The sequence below is a fragment of the Phoca vitulina genome, unplaced genomic scaffold (genome assembly GCF_004348235.1).
Source record: "Phoca vitulina isolate PV1807 unplaced genomic scaffold, GSC_HSeal_1.0 scaffold4, whole genome shotgun sequence".
NCBI classification, from domain to species: domain Eukaryota; kingdom Metazoa; phylum Chordata; class Mammalia; order Carnivora; family Phocidae; genus Phoca; species Phoca vitulina.
The window spans coordinates 57,473,746-57,495,081 of NW_022589707.1; the positions used below are offsets into that span (position 1 = coordinate 57,473,746).

The following is a 21,336-nucleotide window of genomic DNA, read 5'->3' on the forward strand; positions in this document are numbered from 1 at the left end:
GGTCTAAGAAAAGTTTTAATCTAAACCTTAGAATCTTCATATTCATCATGATCCTTGTCCAGAACAGGAAGAGTATATTGGATACAAAGTCCTACATCATCATGACTTTTCTATATTACAGATGGAGGTGTTGATGATGTAGCAATTTGGATAAGTGTGTACAGGGCCAGAAAAAAGAGTACTGAAGGTTTGGATTTTAAAAAATTGAAATTCTTGTTGGAAGTTTGCTACATTTTCTTTTTCTTTTAAAGAAAAACTACAGAAAAATAATTCAAATTCATTGGATGTTTGTTAGCTATGGTCTGTATGTTTATAAAACATTTCATGGGGAGGTTAGAAAGCAGGGCAGATGGGTGGAGACTGAAATGTATTTTTATCTCATCTTGAATTTTGAATTAAAAAAGGAGATTAGGGGCACCTGGGTGGCTCAATGGGTTAAGCATCTGCCTTCGGCTCAGGTCATGATCCCAGGGTCCTGAGGTCGAGCCCCACATGTGCTCCCTGCTCAGAGGGGAGTCTTCTTCTCCCTCTCTCTCTCCCTCTGCCTGCTGCTCCCCCGGCTTGTGCTCTCTCTCTCTCTGTCAAATAAATAAATAAAATCTTAAAAAAATAAAATAATAAAATAAAAAAGGACAGATTAGACCACATAATGGAAGTCACAATCCACTAATCAAATGGTCCTAAAAATTTTTTTTTAAATGATTTTCCCCTTCTCATTTATTCTCCTTTTTGCTAAGCACAACTAACTTCTAAATGATCATTTTGATAAATAAATCCCAGAATAATAAGATTTATCTGTAGCAAATACGTCCCACAGCTGGAACTCATGAAGCATTTATTGCCTGTTGTGCCAGAGAGAGTCTGTTCCAACATTAGCTTCTAAATTCCATGGCAAATTAATTAATACGTTGATAGAAATGGTTGTCTAGATATATTGGAGAATTTTGAGAGATGGACATTTAACAGAACGATGTGTCTTTGATTTGCAGTTGAAGGCTCTCTTTAGTCAAATCAGTTGCTGAGTTCTCACTTTAGAACTCTGTGGTCTTATGTTCCCTGTAGTACTTCGATTATTTTCTGTATGAAAACATACTTATCCCTATGCAGCATGAAGGGAAGATGAAAATGGGTTAGTGTTTTAATCTGGCTTCTTTGGTTAACCTTTGAGACTCTATCTCAATCCCCCACTTGTGACTTTAAAAATGGGTTATCTTGCATATTTCTTCTTCTGTTTATTTTGCTGGGATTACATACAGTAATTATGTTTTAAAAGAAAGCTTACTGTCCATAAACAATGCTATATAGGTAAGTCGATCCCATTTGGTGTAAGTATATTAGACACCAAAGCCCTTCACTGCTACTGTAATTTTCTCGGTTGAGTGATTACAGTAAATCAGAGAAAGTCAGCCACAAAAAATTACCTTCTTCTCGGTCTCCCTGCTAAATAGACTCTACACAGGAAAAAAAAAATAGCTATAATATTTAGGAGACCTCAATTGTCTCTTCTGCTCATTGATTTTTGGTATTCGTGAATCACTAGCACAACAGTAAACCAAAAATGTGTGCAACGCCGTACGCCACAACTGCTTCCCAGGCTTGAGACTGAAACTCCTAAGTTGTTTTGACTGAGCAACTAATAGCAATTTAGATAGTTCTGTACAAATTTAGAGACATGAGATGCAAAACCATTACTGTATTCCAGCACATTCTTCTTGTCAGAACCACTTAAATCACCATCTTACACAAGCACATATTGAAACTCAACTTTAAGCATTTTATTTTTATGTACATTTCATTTTGTCCAGAAATAAAATATCTAAATACAGACAGACTGTAATGTTGTATATGTATAGCTTTCAACAATACTTGAGCTGAATAAATGCTTTGTACATTAAGTTTGTCTTTTTAATGGAGGTCACAGCTACATTGATAAAATGGATTCCTCATATCCTTTTTTTTTCTTTTTTAACCAATAACAAGCAGAGACAAGTACAAGTTAATATTAATAAGCAGCTCAAATAACACTGGGTTAAACTATGTACAATACAAACCATTCATACAAATGAAGACTAGGATATTGAATTTGTTACAATATGTGTAGTAAAGATAAGACAGACACTTATAACTTACATGGTGTCTGTCAGGCATTTCCCTTCTTATATAATGATCAGAACTTGTTTTAAGCAGCCTTAGCTGGTCTCACTTTGCAAAAGTCCAATGACTGGTGATGAAAGCTGTAATCCAATGTCTGCCCACATGTAAATTCCAAATGTTTGCTCATCTTTACTGAAAACAGGCTCCCTCCATAGAAAAAAAGAGCCATCTTATATTACCTTGAATGTGCCTACTATATGCTGGAAAAAAGTTACTACACTTTGTTGTGTTCATAAAATAAAGAATACTGAGCTCTAAAGACACATTTTTTTTCCATTTTAACAAGCATATACTCCTACAGTAGTATTTACCAGTACAGCTACTCCAAGCAGTAGGAATGCATGAATGGGGATTATTGATTAGCATGTACTCAAGACTTTAAAAGAGATTTCCATAACAGCAAGTGTTAGAAACCATTCACTGTCTAGTTAATCCTTTTGCTTGATGAAAGTTTATCCTAAACCATTATGAGTCAGACAATGAAAGCCCTCTTGACAGGAATCGTGACAGATGCAAGCTGAAATGTATAAGAATATGTGTTTGTGTACATCTATGTGTGAGAGCATGTCTTCAAGTGTGCCTTTAAAATCTGTGGTGATTTACAACTATACTGAGAGATGAAGCTGACTGGGCAGAAATTACATCAGATTGATTTCCACTGGCACATTTGCAGCCAGTTGACAAGAGCAGCAGTGTAGACACATTCCAGGCAACAGATGTGACCTTCTTCTGTGAGGTAACAGCCCTGTCATATGACCTTTAATTCCTCAGGCTTCAGTCTCACCCATGTTCATCCTCATCCGGAGGGGAAGTAAGGTGTGTCGCTGTGGTAGTTGTAGTCGGGGCACACTTTCTGTACTAGTTTATAATCTGTACTATAAAAGGAAATGTAAATACAGATCACCTTAAAGGGCTTGGAGCAGAGCCAGGATACATGACTTTGGGTCTGCTCCTGGTAACAGGTTTTTGAAGGATCATAGTTGCAGAGTGTGTTCTTGGTAGCCTTGTCAACCTTTTCATATTCAATGCGACAGTTAAAGGACTTGGAATCTTTGGCATCAATCACGGTTTGTTGTGCCAAGTCGAATTCCACTATTTTTGTAGGGGGCACCAAGCTGACAGATACATTCCCTTGACCGGTGGAATTATGCCTGAAATAAACACTAAATGTCCCATTGCCATGATCTACAATTTTCCCAGTTATCAACAGGTTTAGCTTCACTGTTTTGATGTTGGAATGAAAATCACCCCATCCAAACATTTTCTTAAACTTGCCCGTCTTAACAATGGGCCTTCGCTTGGCCCTGGGCCGAGGCTCTTGGAGGTCTGTGGAGTTCCTCAGCCAGTCCCAAAGGTCTTGCTCAGAATAAGGTTCTGGGGTATCATATCGCAGGTCTAAATCTGTATCATTTTCTTTGCCACGAAAAGTCTGTGACAGGAGTCGGCTGATAGACAAGTCTTTGCTGCTTTCTGTCCATATGTGCTTTAGTGTGGATTTGCTGCTTCCTGATTTTAGAAGTTCTGACTTTCCACCATTTGTTAAATTGGCACATGTGACCTGAAAATGGAACAGAAAAATGATGTTTACATCTCCGTATCTGAGAACACCCAACACACAGATCCAAGCCCTTTCTCAGAGGCTCAGAATTAAATGAGGACACTTCACTTAAATTACCTTTAGCATCTGGCCGATATTTATTTGTTAAGACATGATAAAATACCACTTCCATTTTTATATGAGATGGGAGAGAGGACGTGTAGGTGGATAAAAACCATTAAACATGACTGAAAGACTATATAAAAATATTGACTTTGACAAGGAAAAGACCACCTAACATGAGTAAAGCAAACTGAATTCAAACAGAAATCAAACTAAAGTAATTATTTCTTAGCACCAAAATCCAAACACTTTTTTTTTTAAAGATTTTATTTATTCATTTGAGACACAGAGATACAGGGAGAGAGAGAGAAAGCATGAGCAGGGAGAGAGGCAGAGGGAGAGGGAGAAGCAGGCTCCTCGCTGAGCCAGGAGCCCGAAGTGGGGCTCGATCCCAGGACTCTGGGATCATGACCTTAGCCGAAGGCAGACACTTAACCATCTGAGCCACCCAGGCACCCCAAATCCAAACACTTTTAAAATAAAAATATTACAAATCATTATTTTTCTACTTCAAAATTACCATAAGCTTTAAAACTGTATGATTCTCAGAAATCCGTCAACCAACATTCTAAAGACTTTTGGTAATTTGTGCCACAGTCCTATTAGAAAAGTCAGTTCTGTAAAGACACTCTAGTATATTTTAACTGGTCAAAACAAAACATGTTTATTATCATTTATTATTAGCATGGAACATAGTGTATAAGACATAATGTTTTTCAATAATACATTGTATGTTAAAAAAAAAAAGATAGTAGGAAGGGTAAAATGAAGGGAAATCGGAGGGGGAGACAAACCATGACAGACTATGGACTCTGAGAAACAAACTGAGGGTTCTAGAGGGGACGGGGTGGGGGGATGGGTGAGCCTGGTGATGGGTATTAAAGAGGGCATGTTCTGCATGGAGCACTGGGTGTTATACGCAAACAACGAATCATGGAACACTACATCAAAAACTAATGATGTAATGTATGATGATTAACATAACATAATAAAATTTTTAAAAAAGACATAATGTTTTTGCCTTAAGGGGCTTAAAATGTTGTCTAGGAAAAGGGACATAAATGAAAACATCTAATACACAACATCTTAGAGATAACTGACAATCTAGAGAAACAAACAACACATGGTCAATGACAGAGAGGTCACTTCAGGTTGGAATGTGAGAGTCACATTCAGAAACCATCCTCCTGGGACCCTGGTCTTGTCTCTTTGGGAAGATTTAGATCCCCAACTAGACCAGGGATTCAGAGGAACCCTAAATCTAACTTACTGACCAAACATCCAAATCTGTACTTGCCAAATTAAACAAGCATGTCCTTAGCACAGCTCCTATATTTATGCCTTAGTATAGAAGAAATAAAAGAAAGAAATGAGTATCTACAATGCACTCATTAGCCTAAAGTTAAAGCAGTGACCTCTGATCCTGACAGGGAGGCCTCAAAGACAGTAGGGAAGACAGCCAAGAACCCACAGGAATTAAAACAGCCAATACAAAAAAAAACTTTTAAGATGTAGACTGACTGCCTATAGGGTAAGTCTGCCAAAGAGAGTCCCACACTGCCCATTAAGAAGCCAAGTTTCACAATAAACCTCCATCGTCAGTCCTATCTCAGACATGAGTCTGACTACCACTCAGCAGCTTCGTTTGGAGCCTCCAGTCCCCTTCCAAACTGCTCTCAAAATAAGAGGCCATTGCTGGAAAGCTTTTTAATTCAGGTCTACTAGGAATTAGAACTGCATTCTAGAGGTCTGTCTATAGACTTAGGCATGAAGGCCTAAGGTACAACTCTGGCCTGAGAATAGCCTTTTACTCCATCACTTGTGCTAAAAGGACTCTATCCCAATCCCTAGGGAGTAAGGGCATAAACTTTAGAGCCAGTCTCCCTGGAATCTATGCTAAGCTCTGCCACTGCCAAGCTGTGTGCCCTTGGTCAAGTCATTTAACATCCCTCTACCTCAGTTTCCTACATCTGCAAAGTGAGGGTAACAATGGTGCCTCCCTCATAAGGTAGCTCAGACATGGAAATGGTTCAATTAAATTTAGCTATTTTTATAAATCCCAAGCTGCTATGTGAAGACAACTAGAGAAAGGAGGTCACCAAGTGGTACATATGGAGATCTGTTTTGAGGGTAGCTTTGTTCTTGATTACATAGCGAAGTACTCAGAACCTACATGGGATGTGTTTCCCCAGGGATATACATGCAAGAGGCCTTGGTAATCTAAGCTAGAACAAAGTCACTTAGATCTGTAATGTTGTCTTTTCACAAATTCCTCAGGATCAATGAGCTTTCCCACTGCCAGCTGGCAAATGGTCTTATCTCTACCCAGTTCAAATTGAGACAATATGAGTGGTATGAAGCCATTCCCACCTGGGAAAAACTACCAGCGGAAGCTGGTCTCTTCCCAGTAATGCTGAGCTTAAGAAACCCTGCAAGTTTAGTCCCACATGAACTCATTGCCTCTGAGAGAAAATGGATTTATACCTCATGACTGCACCAAGAAAAACCAAGACTATGATATTGGGTGGGCTAACACAAAAGCTCTGTCACCATTTCAAGCTACTAGCCTGGGTCCAGTTGCAACCACTGTGATCCTCAAGGCAACTGTGATGCCTTTATAGAAAGATCCAGAAGGCCATTGTGCACAGGGGTTAATAGAGGAGAGACAAACACTGACCAATGGAGAATCAGACCCTACGGATGGGATGAGGTGCAGAAATAATGCATGGATTGTGGTGGAGGTGCCACATCTAATGGAAGTAAAGATCACCCTCCTGCACACAATCTCTAAACTCTTAAACATATCAATACCCAACCAAAATGAACAAACTTGGGGCAAATATAGGGAATTGAAAGAAGGTTGTGTTTGCTGCCGACTTTTTTTTAATTTAAATTCAATTAGCCAAGATATAAGTACATCATTAGTTTTTGATAAAACGTTCAATGATTCATTAGTTGAGTATAACACCCAGTGCTCGTCATATCACGTACCCTCTTTAATACCCATCTTTCTTTTAGTGCTAGGTAATTCCCTTTCAGTTGTCCTCAACCCTCAAATTGGTCTCTCCTCTTTTCCCCCTGCACCCAAACCGTTTCCTGTTTGCAAATTCCTTTCATTCCAAAACATTCCAGAAATGGATCACACTCAAGCAGTATGTGAGCAGTAACAGCAAAGTGGCTGCCTTATCAAAATTCAATTTGTTTTTTAACAAGGACTAAATATTAAGTCTTAAGGGGATGAGACTGAGAAGGAAATACCCTTTGGGGAGGGGGATGATGCATAGAAATGTATGAGCTTTCTTAAGGGAAAAGCATTAAATTTCCTATCTATCCTCTCTGCCTGATAATAAAGTCAGTCCTCTATGGAACAATTTTTACTCTAATATGAAAAGTATAATCCTTAGTACTTCCATAGTTAATATTATATCCTTATAATTTACAAAACAAAAACAACTACAGTTCTACTAATTCACTGAAAGAAGTGCATTTCAAAATAACTTTTTCTATAATGGTAGCTATAGTATAAAATTTAAAACAGACAATTTATAAGAGTAGTACAGCTCTTTTAGCTTCAGAGTTTATTTTTTGTGTATTTATTTTATTTTGTCTCGATGAAATCTAATTGATTGGTCAAACATCCAAATCTCCACTTGCCTGACTATATAAATGTTGTCCTTAACACAGCCTCTATATTTATGCTTAGTACAAAAGAATTACAAGAAATAAATGCATATCCTAGTCTCAAGTTTTACCTGGAATTACATAAGTAGTTTCCTATTCTTTGGGCGACAAGAAAAATAAATACAGGCACGTATTTGGTTTCGGTACTTGTATCTCAGCATCAACACAGTTGATTAGGAGAGGGGCTGTAATGAGACGCATCCATGGTGCACTGGCTCATGAAGCAGTAATGAATTGTCCCAAAAGAAGGAAGTAAAAGGGAATTAGAGTGCAATCCACCAGCAGCATATGAGGAGTGAAAGGAAAAAAATGTAGAAGTAGGAGATAGGATTTTAAAGAGCCAATCTATTCAGTAAGGATGCTAAGACTGACAGGCAGATAAACCTCTGAATTTTGGGTAGAACAGATATTTAGTTCTAAATGATACTCTCCACATCTGTAGTGACTATGAGTGTGAGTTCTAGAGCTAGATGGCCTGAATCCCAATCTAGGCCGTGATCTGTAACAGCTATATGATATAGGAAAGTGGCTCAACTTGTTTACACTTACGTTTTTCTCTTCTAGAAAACAGGAGAAGAATGCCTACCTCCTTCATAGAGCTGTTTTGTGAATCAAGTAGGACACTCTATTTAAAGCACTCAGAGCAGTGCCTGGGCCATGGTGAGTGTTCAACATTATTATTACTATTAACATCCTCAAATATTTTAACCTCCGAATCTCACTGGATAATATTTTTGTAAGTGAATAATAATAGGATATGAAACCAAAAAAATATTTTTATAAGAAAATCTCCCTTTTACATAACCAAAACCGTGAAGCTAACAATTTAAAAAGAAAGCATATACTTTTAAAAGTTCTGGTGTGACAACCAAAGAATATGGCAAGCTGAGTAGATAGTAAAACTCAAGTTAACAAAGAATGAGCATAAGTTCAGCCATTAAACTGCTCAACTACCAAATGCAACGCATTTATTTGTAATGTGAAAGCCTTGCAGTGGTGCTGTCAAGAAACCTCTCCAGAACATCTCAGTTTGAGTACAGAACCAAAGTAGGTTTAGCTGTAATTGTCAACAACACAGTCTTGAATATTCTTATTTCTCTCTTCCCTTCCCCTTTCCTTTCATTTAGGTTAGGAGAGAAGCAGGGCAATGTCTAAAAGATTATCAATCATGAAAACCCAAGAAGGGTCCTTAGGAAAATCCCCAGACCTGTTGAGCATAAGTAATCCTGACTTATTTTGTTTTATTAGTTCAATAAATATAGTGAGACTCTGCTAATATTGAGTTAAATAATAGGAATACAAAGCTAAATAAGACATGGTCCTTGCCCTCAAGAAGTTCACAGTCTAATGGGGAAATCAATTAAGAAAGTAACAATGTGATGTGACTAACACTATGTACAACATTCTAGTAGTCAGAATCAAAGTTGAAAGGTAGAGAAGATGTAACAGTAGAAATAATCCTCGGATCTAGGAGATAAAAGACACTTAGGAGTTCAACAGAGAGACAAGAGGCCAAAGGAGATCCAAGCATAAGGAATATACTGTGTAAAGCACAGAGCTGAGAAGGGGCATGTTAAATATAAGAATGGAAAATAGCTCCTTACTGCTGAGCCTCAGAGAGCATTGAAAAGGAGGAAAAGGAGAAGTTGTAAGAAGTGGGTAGAAATTGAAGAAGGTGGGCTATGGTCAAATTGTGATGTTCCTACTAAGGCATTTGAACTTAAACTTATAGGTAGTGGGGAATCACTAAATTTTGTTCTGTTTTGCTTTTGTTTTTGTTTGTGTGTGTCTGTTTTGCTTTTGTTTATTTATTCTGCTTTTAATTAGGTTATTCTGGCTCTAGTAAAATCACTGAGTAGACATTGAAGGATGAATTGGTAGGGAGAGACCTTGAAGGAAGAATGACTAGTAGAATGATTCATTACATAACTAATTGTGATACTTCATTTGAGAAAGTAAAAATGAGACTTCACCAAGGCAATGGCAGAGAAAAAGAGAAAGAAAAATGGATATGAGATAGTTCAGAGGTAGGATTACCTCAGCTTGATGACTTTTTGACTAAGCAGGAATATGAAAAGTTGAATTAATGAGTTTCCTGGCATCTGCAGGGAATACAGAAGTAACAAGTTAGCTGGAAAATATAATTAAACCTCAGAGGAAAATTGGAGGTTGAAGTGCCTGCAAATCATTCCAGTGATGCTATCCAAAGAAAGTTGGTAACATGGGTCTGAATGTCTGCAGAAATGAGAGGGATAGTGATGTTGATTTTGTAGTAGGAAGGAAATGTATTGTTCAAATAGAACATGGTGACACAGAAGAAGGTTGGTAACAATATCTAATACCAGTGCTTTGAGGACAAGCAGAAGAGGAGCCAGGATAGGTAGAAACAAAGGAGAATATTAGAAAGAAAATATTATTGTAGAAACAAAGAAAAGTTGGGGAGAGGAAAGGCAGGCATAGGCAGATTCAAATTCCAAGTAAATACGGACGCCTGGGTGGCTCAGTCAGTTGAGCGTCTGCCTTCTGCTCAGGTCATGATCCCGGGGTCCCGGGATCGAGTCCTGCATCAGGCTCCCTGCTCCGCGGGAAGCCTGCTTCTCCCTCTGCCTCTGCTTCTCTCTCTCTCTTTGTCTCTCATGAATAAATAAATAAAATCTTAAAAAAAAAATTCCAAGTAAACGTTGAATAGTATAAACACTTGGAAAGAAGCCCCTTGACTTTTGAATCCACTACTAAAAACTTCTTGATATTAATAGCTACATGCTTTAGAATTAACCATGTTCTTAGAAGGTAGAGCCAACTTCAGGCCTTTTCTTTTCAACAAACGCTGAGCATACGCTGTTGTGCCAGGTACAGTTACGGGAACAGGAAATTAAAAAAAAAAATTCCTTTGAATCCACTACTAATGACCATACTGAAGCTAGTTTTAGTAGTGGTGAAGAGATGATGCAAGATGAGAAAGAGCAACTAGCTTAATCCATCTGCTCCCGGCTGCGGTCAGGAATCACTGGCTGACTCGTTCTCTCATATTGCTTTACATCTTAAGAATTTTCAATTTTGAAACACATAAATATACATATAAAATTGAAAGATTTTGAGCCCTACTGAATAAAAAAAATCATTAAAAAGAAACCTTACATCCAGAACACCTTCTACTATTGATGTTACAAACATAATAAAAGAGTTTCTTTTTCAAAGTCACCTAAAGATTCTTTGATGTCAGTATATCTGAGTGATAACAAAAGTAAAGACTATGGCATAAAGATGAGTACAAAAGAAAAAGCTGACAACATCTAATGAACCCAATTCCAAAAAATGCAAAGCATTGTGAAACTTTTTCTACAAATAATCTAAATAATCTATTCTGTATCAGTGAAAACACCAAATACACTTTCTGACTGAATATAATTTTCCATGTCAAAAGTCACCACACCCGTTCCAAAGAAGCTGGCTTGCCAGTCCAATGATACCATTTCCACAAATTATATGTGTTGTCTGTCTCATTGTTTTAGAGACACTGAGGATCATAAAGATTCTTAACATGATTAGATGGATGCAATTTAAAGTACACGTGTATTTAAGAACATCCAAAAATAGGTACAAAGAGAAGGGTCATTTCCTTCAACCATAAACAAAGACAGAGCTTGGGTTTAACATGAACAGAGATTGCCTGGGGCAGGACGTGTGTATGGGACTAAGGAGAAAAGACTGCCATTGGATGGTGGAATGTAAGCATATAAGAGCTGCCACACTTCCATCTAGCTCCTTCTCTGTATACTTTAGGACCACACTTTCACATCGCTTCCTCTAATATCTTTTCATTATAGGCTTACAATCATGATGTCAATACAGTATCATTTAAGATATTGTTGAAAAATACCACTTTTAGAAAACAAACCACTCCTCAACTATACTGCCCCCTTAATTATTCTCCTGGCCTTATGAGACAGTATATAAACATTTCACTCCTTTACATATACTGTATCCAATGAGAGGTGTCTCCAGAAGTCTTTATAAAACCTCTTTTTATAAAAGAGCAATAAGATGCCTTTTAATTTCCACTAACCTGCACATTTTACTGTAGATCTATTACTATTCAATATAAATAATTTCAAGATTACTTTGAAAATTATGTATTTATTTCATCAAGTGTATGAATACTTAAGCCAAAAATTTTAAACAACTTGATGCTTAAGCAATATCTTTCAATGGTGAATAATCAACAAAATGGTCTTGATCTATGATTACTTCACTTTGACAATTTTGTGATTTGTTATGTTGAATATATGTTGCATACTATTAACTGCTATTGGATAAGGTCATACCATATTCCAGTCATGGTAATTAGTATTTGATGTATGACATTGTATTTAATTTAAACTACACACAGGGGTGCCTGGATGGCTCAGTTGGTTAAGCATCAGACTCTTGATTTTGGCTCAGGACATGATCTAACGGTCATGAGATCAAGCCCCGCCTCTCTCTCTCTCCCTCTCTAAAATTAATTAATTAATTAATTAATTAACTACACCCATTCACTCACACTCTCACACACACACACACACACACACACACACACACACACTTTAAAGACAATATTGTTATCTTTAGCTTACACATGGGGATACAGATACTCAAAAAGAGCTTGACCAGATCATTGCTGTTAAGTGAAAGAGCTACCCCCTAGTTACTACACAGGCTGTGTCCTTTACTTTTTTAAAATTATTTTAATCATGCAATTCTACATTAATATATGTTTATCAGAACATTCAAATGTTATAGAATTTATGAAGTAGACAGTAAAAGCCTGTCTTCATCATCAACCCCTGCTCTCTTACAATCTCACCCCTCTCTCCAGAGGTAAAACTTGTCAAAATTTTGGTGTATATTGCTTCTAAATATCTTAGTTTTCACATATAAATATTATATATATAGTGTCATATTTTATGAATTACATTGTATATTTCCCTATCAATAAAATATCTTAGAAATGCATACCTCTTAGTACATCCAGGTGTATCAACTTTATTAAAGGAGCATATAAAATTTTATAACATGGATGGACCAGACTTCCATTTTTTGTTTACCTTTTGTGATAGATCCTTAATCATTACATTGTTTCATGGCCAGGTTACCTCCAGTTGTTTTTTAACCTTGATTCTACTACTTTTTCTGCCATTGTTGTTGCAGATACCTCACTCTCTCCTCTTTTGAGCTGAATTTTAATCTTCATTGATGTATAGATTTGTGTGATTCTTTTAGAAAGAGTTCATAGGGGATACACTAAGTTGTCTATGCCTAAAAAATGTCTTTACCATAGGCTTGCACTGGGTAGAATATTCAAAATAATAATAATAATAATAATTAATAATAATAATAATTTTTCCTTTAATTCATTTTGTTCTGCTTAATTTTTTTTCTCTCCAAAAAAAAATTGAATTTTCTTTACTTCAGGCATTATAAAATTTCACAAGGGGGCTACATGTGCCCAAGGCCTTCTCCAGCCCCTTTCTTAGCTAGTTTAGAGAAAAATATGCAGATATTTCTAGACATGTGGGGCTCTTTTTCATCAAGTTTTCCTAAGAGGACTATTAACTCTTTAAGGGATGTTCTTTTATACTATGACATTTTGTACCTTGGGGAAGGGAGTACTTCGCATAGAGTAATCACTCCATACACTACCTGTGTGGTTTATATTCTTACTTACATCTATTTCAACAGTGAAGGTCATTGTTCTTTAGTCACAATCAAGATGGGGGGTGGCCCTCAGAGATTTCTCTCTTACAAGTTTTGAGTCTGCACTTGACATTGACAATACCTGGAGTGCTTGTATTATATATGATAAGCTGGAGAAGATGGGTTAGTGTTTTAATACATCAAAAATACATCATTTCCTTCTGCTGCAAAGCAGTGCTCCAGGAGCAACAGTGCTGCATTAACAATGGAAAAGCAGAGAAGGAACTTTGTGCCTCTCCTTTAACACAGTAGGTGCTGGGAGGTTGTAGTGCATAGAAACTAAGAAAATGGGCTTTGCAGTCAGAGATTGAAGGCTAAATCCAAAATCTGCTACTTTATCACTAGTGATCCCTTAGGACCACATTTTCTCTAGTTAGATGATACCTCACTCATTGGGTTTTCATGAAAATAAAGTCGATTTCGTACATAGTACACATAAAAATATGGGAAATAGTATGAGTTCAACATGTGAGAGCTATTATGCTTGGCTAGGTTATGAAACCCTCAAGAAAAGGAAAACAAGGCTTTCAGAATGCACACAGCTATTCTATTCCTGGTTCTCACAGGAGACATTACATCTGCTCAAATGATCCAAACAAACGGGGATGGAAATCAGCATAATTATAACAGCTCTGTGGTCATCTTTAGCAGTGGGTGGTGATAAGTGACCAAGCTGATTATGTTACAATTTAGTATTGGCAAATGTGGGCAATAATTTATCTTTAACATAGTAACTTTAAGAGAAGGCATTCTGACCAAATTGAACATTCCATGTCATCCTCAAAAACTAGAAACATGGTGTTTCTATCAGTGTGAAGAATCCTCAAATGGCTAAGAATTTTAGGTATGTTACCCCATGAGTTCTCATGCTCCCATGGAGGATGGCTGACTTCTAACGTAGGGTTCTAACTATTCCCTACATTACTGTACTGGAGACTGTTCTGAGTCATGGATAACTGGGCTCTTCACAAGATTGTATAACCATAATCATTAGCTTTCCCTTTGATTCCTTTCCTGTAGGTACTCTTATAAAAATTGTATTTAAAATGTTCTTGGTTCTTTAGCTGCAGAGGAAAAAACATGCCTTATGAAGAGCCATGAACTACTGTTTCTACTCCTGAGAAGTACACTTTTTCATCCTGTGAAAATATTGTCCCTTCCTTCATGCTTACTGTATAAGCTTGTAAATTTTGACACATAAACACATTAATATTGATGAGAAATTAAGAGTAATTATTCCACTTAGCCCCACTTAACCCATTCTCTCAAAGTGTAATTATGGATTACCCAGGTTTGCATTGCAAAAGTTGCTTCTTGTGTTAGTATTTTATATTCCTTCTATTTTTTTAGAAGATTTTTATTTATTTTTGCAAGAGAGAGAGAGAGAGAGTGCAAGTGCAGGAAGGAGGGGCAGAAGAAGACACAGACTCCCCACTGAGCAGCTAGCCAATCCCAGGACTCAGGATCATGACCTGAGGTGAAGGCAGATGCTTAACCCACTGAGCCACTCAGGCATCCTATTCCTTCCATATAAAATATATAAGGAGTATCTAGTGTTAAGACCTCTGGATATGTGGTTAATATAATGAACAAAATATGCAAAATAACATGTTGAAAGACAATTTCTGGGCTGAAATATAGCCATTTCAGCATCATTTTTGTCATTACCCTTAAAGAGATTTGAATTTGTCAGTAAATCCAGATGTCTTTGAGGAAAAGAGAAATGTTGTATATGTAAGAATAGCTGGTTAGATCTGGGGTCTTTCTTTCTGAATTGAAGGTTAATATGAGTGATTCTCCATAAAAAGGCTTATTATGTGGATGCTAATGAAGGTTTATAGCTTCTTAAAGTTAAAGTGCATGCCTATCTAGAATGGACCAAATGAGGAAGGATTGACTTGCCTTCCAACCCTATTTTCAGCAACCTATATCTACATACTGAGTAGTAATAATAGTACACCTTATCCAAGAGAAGCTCAAATTCCTGAGGAAATAATGACTTTGATATTTTTTGAGACAATATGCCTATTTACCCTGATTATTAAGATCTTGATCTGGAAACCTTCTGATAGAGGAAAAATACGTTATATAAATGAAATGATATGGGCACCTGGGTGGCTCAGTCGTTAAGTGTCTGCCTTCGGCTCAGGTCATGGTACCAGGGTCCTGGGATTGAGCCCCACATCAGGCTCCCTGCTCAGCGGGAAGCCTGCTTCTCCCTCTCCCACTCCCCCTGCTTGTGTTCCCTCTCTCGCTGTGTCTCTCTCTGTCAAATAAATAAATAAAATCTTTAAAAAAAAATTAATGAAATGATAGAAACTAGTTACAGGGAAATATCATCCCTGTGCCATTTAGATCCTAAATAGGTACAAAAATTCTTCTAGGGTATCATTCATATCAAGCTATAATGTGTGGGCGGCATTGCTCAGAGCTTTCCAGGTACAAAGTGGACAGCAAGCTGGACAATCAACCCAGAAATATGATAGAGGGCTAAGCTCCCGGAAGTACAGTCCCTCCATACTCCCATAAAAGTCCTTTGGACTGGGAATCTCCTACTTCCTGAAGTGCAACAAATACAATGTTCTGAGAAGATATAAAATCTAGCAAAGGGAATGGACCCCTCACCATTTCATCAAAAGTTGATGATGCGCTGGAGTTTGACTTACATAAAAACTTCTGACATTGAGTAAATAAATATTTCTGGATCATGCCTTGACCAAAGCAAGATGTGGTCAAAGAACATACACCTAGAACACCAGGCCCCAACAGCTCTTCAACATAGCTCAAGGAAGATACAACTTATGCACAGGGAACTTCAAAGGCCACTGTGTCTACACACACACACAAACACACACATACAAACAAAATAATCTCTTGAAAGCTCTTAAACTAATCTGTTTTTTTTTTTTTTCCTAAAGCCCCTCCCAAAAGATTAGCATCCATTCTTTGATTTTCTTTCTTATAAGATTCCTAGCACCGGGTAAACACCCTGTATCCTCCACAGATCTCTGACCCCATTACTGCCAGTTTTGGAACCAGATGCACCTGTTGTCCACAAACCTGGGCTAGATTTCACTTTGGTCTTGTCCTATGCCTCTCCCCTATTCCCATGGCATGTGGAATCTCATACCAAAGAGCCAGGTACTCAGGAAAAAGGATATTTAGGCAGAGATATCTCATAAACAAATAAAAAGATGGCCTCTGGATCTAGGTGCTATGGCTTTATGTTAATCAGATATAGTGGCATGCCTGGAGTGCAGAAAGAAAAAGACTTGGCTTTTATTGTTACCAAAGGAATTAAGTAAACAATGCCACTAAATCAAAGAAGGATGTTCACCCAAAGTTTATGGTATAGGAAGAGACAGGTCATGAAAGGAATGGAGGAAACAGAGCCCCAGAATGACAGGATGCTGTAAGTAAAGTCATAATAGGGAGTTTGGATGAAAATGTGTGTGCAGTCACAGCTCCAAGATCCCCTTGACCTTTAATGTACTTTTTTTTCAGTTTGTATCAGATAGCTGCTTTTTATTGTTCCTTTTTTACTTTTATTAATTTTTTCATTTTAATTCCCATATAGTTAACATACAGTGTTATATTAGTTTCAGGTGTACAATATAGTGATTTAACAATTCTATACTTACTCTGTGCTCATTATGATAGATGTCCTCTTTAATCCCCATCACCTATTTCACCCATCCCCCACCCACCTCCCCTCTGGTAACCATCTGCTTGTTCTCTATAGTTACGAGTCTGTTTCTTGGTTTGTCTCTCTCTCTCTCTCTCTTTTTTTCCTTTGTTTGTTTTGTTTCTTAAATTCCACACATGAGTGAAATCATATAGTATTTGTCTTTCTCTGACTGACTTATTTCATTTAGCATTATACTCTCTAGCTCCATCCATATTGTTGCAAATAGCAAGATTTCATTATTTTTTATGGCTGAATAATATTCCATTGTATATGTATATCACATCTTCTTTATCCATTCATTTATCAATGGACACTGGGGCTGCTTCCATAATTTGGCTATTGTAAATAATGCTGCAATAAACATAGGGGTACATATATCCCTTTGAATTAGTATTTTTATATTTTGGGGGTAAATACCCAATAGTGTGATTACTGGATCATAGGATAGTTCTATTTTTAATTTTTTTGAGGAACCTCCATACTGTTTTCCACAGTGGCTGCACCAGTTTGCATTCCCACCAACAGTGCATGGGGGTTCCTTTTTCTCCACATCCATGCCAACATTGTTGTTTCTTGTGTTTTTTATTTTAGCCATTCCGACAGGTGATATCTCATTGAGAGGTGATATCTCATTGTAGTTTTGATTTGCATTTCCCTGATGATGTTTGAACATCTTTTCATGTGTCTGTTGGCCATCTGGATGTCTTCTCTGGAGAAATGTCTGTTCATGTCTTTTGCCTGGATTATTTGGGGAAGAGACAGGTCATGAAAGGAATGGAGGATTATTTGGGGGATTTTTGGTGTTGAGTTGTATAAGTTCTTTATATATTTTGGATACTAACCCTTTATTAGGTATGTTATTTCCAACTATCTTCTCCCATTCAGTAGGTTGTCTTTTAGTTGTGTTGATTATTTCCTTCACTGGGCAGAAGCTTTTCATTTTGATGTAGTTCCAATAGTTTATTTTTGCTTTTATTCCCCTTACATCGGAGACATCTCCAGAAAAATGTTGCTACAGCTGATGTCTGAGAAGTCAAGGAAGAGAAAGTCAAGAGAAGTCAAGGAAGAGAAATTACTGCCTGTGCTCTCTTCTAGGATTTTTAAGATTTCAGGTTTCATGTTTAGGTCTTTAATCCATTTTGAATTTATTTTTGTGTATGGTGTATGTAAGAAAGTGGTCCAATTTCATTTTTTTGCATGTAGCTGTCCAGTTTTCCCAACACCAAAAAAAAAAAAGAAAAAGAAAAAAGAAAAGACTAATGAACTTTAAAATGACTTATTACAGAATTAGTAGTTTGTATTGCCATGAACACTGCGGATATAAGGTATCACAGGATAAATGAAAGAAGGACAGGATGTAATTGTAGACTTTCCTTTCCTGGTATGTCCCTACACTCACTTATTTCCAAACTCTGAGAGGTAGTTTAATTATCCTTTTTCGAAAGAGCTGGGTAACACTCTAGCTGCCACTAGAGGGCACAGCTAGGACATCTGACAGCTGTCCTTATTCATGGTGCTGAAGTCAGGCAGAATTGTCAGCAAGGATCCCAGAGCTCTTTGAAAGAAGGCGGCGGACCAGGAAACTTTGTGGTCACTGCTGACTGACACAGCCCCTGAAAGCCATCTCTTCTGTGAGCCTCAGAGACCAGGAAGGAGCTACTGTTGCTCAAGGAACTACTAAAGAAGTCATCACCAACTAATGAAGCTCTTGTGAGTCTTCAATTCCTGATAGATGGTGTGTTCAGGAATAAGGCATTTATAATTATTTATTTGGAAATAGTCTAAGTCAATGCACCCTATTTCTATATCTCCAGCCTCATCTTGGCTACTCTTTCCTTTGGCCTCAGAGTTCTGATCACATCTGAACACATTTTTTATATGTTCTCTTTCTTCCAACTTCAGGACCTTTGCACAGGCTGCTTGCCCATCCTTGGAATCCTCGGAATCCATTCCCATTTGCTTAATTGACTCCTACTCATTCTGTAGCCTAGTTTAAACTTCATTTCCACAGTAATCTTTGATCCTCTCAGAGCACCCTGTACTGTTCATTCATGAAAGTAATACTATTATCTATATCCCTTCCTTCCTTCCTTCCTTTCCTTCCTTCCTTCCTTCTCTCCCTCCCTCATGCCCCCTCCCTCTCTCTCTCTCTTTTCTCTTTTCTTTCTTTCTTCCTTCCTTCCTTCCTCCCTCCCCCCTTTATCTCCATGGTAGATCCATCCAATGCCTTGGTAACTATTTTTTTTACACACTTTAGAAAATGCCAGGTTCCAAGTAGGTGCTCTACAAATGTCGGCTGAATGAATAAATGCATTTTTGAATAGAGTGTCCACCCACCCATAATGATATCCTTTTGCAGATAAGCTTGCCCCATAAGCAGATAAACCGCTCATTTTCTGCCATAAACAGGCTTATGCTGTAAGCCTTCATGGAGCTTTGTGTAATTCTGTAAACATACACAGTGATAGAAGAGAAAAGATGATATTTTTCTAGGAAAATACAAATCAGTGGCCCCTACAGGCCATTACAACCAGTCAGAAATGTCTCAGAAAAAAATATCCAAATAACTGTATTTTCATTTAAATAAAAGTAAAAAGTGAAAAAGAACAATATTGCCTAGATGAACATAACTGCATTTTGGAGGTTTGACAGACATCAGAAAAACTTAACAAAACAATGAGTTGTGGTCTCTTGGGCAGCAAGAAAGTTAGTGCCATTCTCTGGATTTTCTTTCTTGAATTTCTGGAAATTTGATCCTAAAGATAGTAATGAAAAAAAAATGCTGATGGGATTCTAATAGCAGAAGTTCCTTCAATGAGAGAGCCTGCCAAATTTTCGGGAGGGGGGGACATTTTCTTTGCACTATTCAAATGTGCATTTGTACTGACAAATAATAATTACTTTGAAACAGACAGGCATGTGTTAGGCTATTTCTTTGCACAAATGCCATTTGCTTGGAAAATGCAGTGGGTTTTATAAATGCGAAGCACTACAACCATTTTTATGGGTGTGTTTGCAAAGGCTCAAAATTGAACTGTTAAAGTGTCCATTAACAGTACAAATTAAATTGTTATTAAAAAATGTGAGTCTTAAAGGCATTTTTGGCTTTCCTCTAGCATTGCTAGATTGTAAATAAACACACTATAGCTGTGATATTTCTGCTTTGTGTCTGTATCACAAAAATCCACGACTGTTGAGAGAGTTAGAATCCTGAAACACCTGAAGCTGAAGGGACCTCTCTGGACAATGTTTTATAACTTAGGAAGCTGAATCCCACAGGGCTGAAGTTACTTGCCTAAAGTTTACAAGGTTGTTAGGGGCAGAGTTAAAACTGTAGTGAAGGTTTTCTGGCATCTAGTCCACTTTTTTTGTGTGTTCCAAAGTTCACTTTTATTGAGAGTTGGTGCTTTGTACCTCCTTCAGAGTTTATTGAAGCTCTAGAAATCAGGGTGTCAACTTCAAAAGAAGGAACTGGCTTATCTTTGCTAAAGACTTTCTTCATTTTGTGAAAGGGCTACTATGGAAATATAGCATCATTTGCCAAGCCTAAAACAAAAGGCACTAATCTAATGCATTGCAAATACAGCTTGGGATCCCCTCGGTTGACCGTGTACACAACCTATGCTCAGACTTTCCAAGACTTAAGTCTGAACAGTGACTGCTCTGCTGGAAGAAAGAATCAAAATAAGGAAACCACAGTCACAGGTTTAAGCAAATTACAACACAGAGGGAATTACTCTTCCATCTCTAAAAAAGAAAGTGACACATATTTGTTTCCAAAAACCTTGTCAATTTCTATTTTTCAGAAGACTTATTTTTTTACAAAAGCAAAGTTGAAGTAAAAGTTTGTCAGAGTCTCTCTTTTATAAATCCATCAACAAGCATTTGCTAAGTAACTTATGATCTCAAAAATTTTCAAAACTTTGGGAACTCATTCTACTCACTTCAAATCCTTCTGTACATCTGCTCATTCTAGAAAACCAACATCAGTACTTTTTACTCTTCAATAAATAAAGGTCCTAGTATTTTGTAGCCCTCTCCTTCCTGCTATGAGCTTTGAGAGTCGGTGACTCTCAACAGGGAATGCTAACGGAAAGCCAGTAACATGAGCTGTAATCTTGCTGAGGATCATGTTGGAACTGGTGTGTGTGGGGCGGGGGGGGCGGGGGGGCAGCTGGAATATGTACAGTATTAAATAGCATATTTGAAATGTACCATTGATTTGATTTTAGTCAAAATATTTATTTCGTAATGTGACATGTTAAAGGAAAATGTGAGATTTACGTGTTGTAAACAGTAAATCGATTAGTTGTAAACAGTCAAATGCATTTTTTTTTTAAAGATTTTATTTATTTATTTATTTGAGAGAGAGAGAGAGAGAAACAGCATGAGAGGGGAGAGGGTCAGAGGGAGAAGC

The 21,336-nt window shown here is 37.4% G+C and overlaps 1 protein-coding gene across 1 annotated transcript in view; it reads right to left on the bottom strand.

The window, feature by feature from the left end:
- Positions 1-565: 565 nt before the first annotated feature.
- Positions 566-21,336, bottom strand: part of NXPH1 (neurexophilin 1) — a 297,393-nt gene continuing 276,622 nt past the window's right edge. Inside the window, exon 3 of the mRNA XM_032402046.1 lies at positions 566-3,712. Within this exon, the coding sequence (XP_032257937.1) occupies positions 2,951-3,712 (762 nt within the window). The 3' untranslated portion in view covers positions 566-2,950. The remainder of the gene's footprint in view (positions 3,713-21,336) is intronic.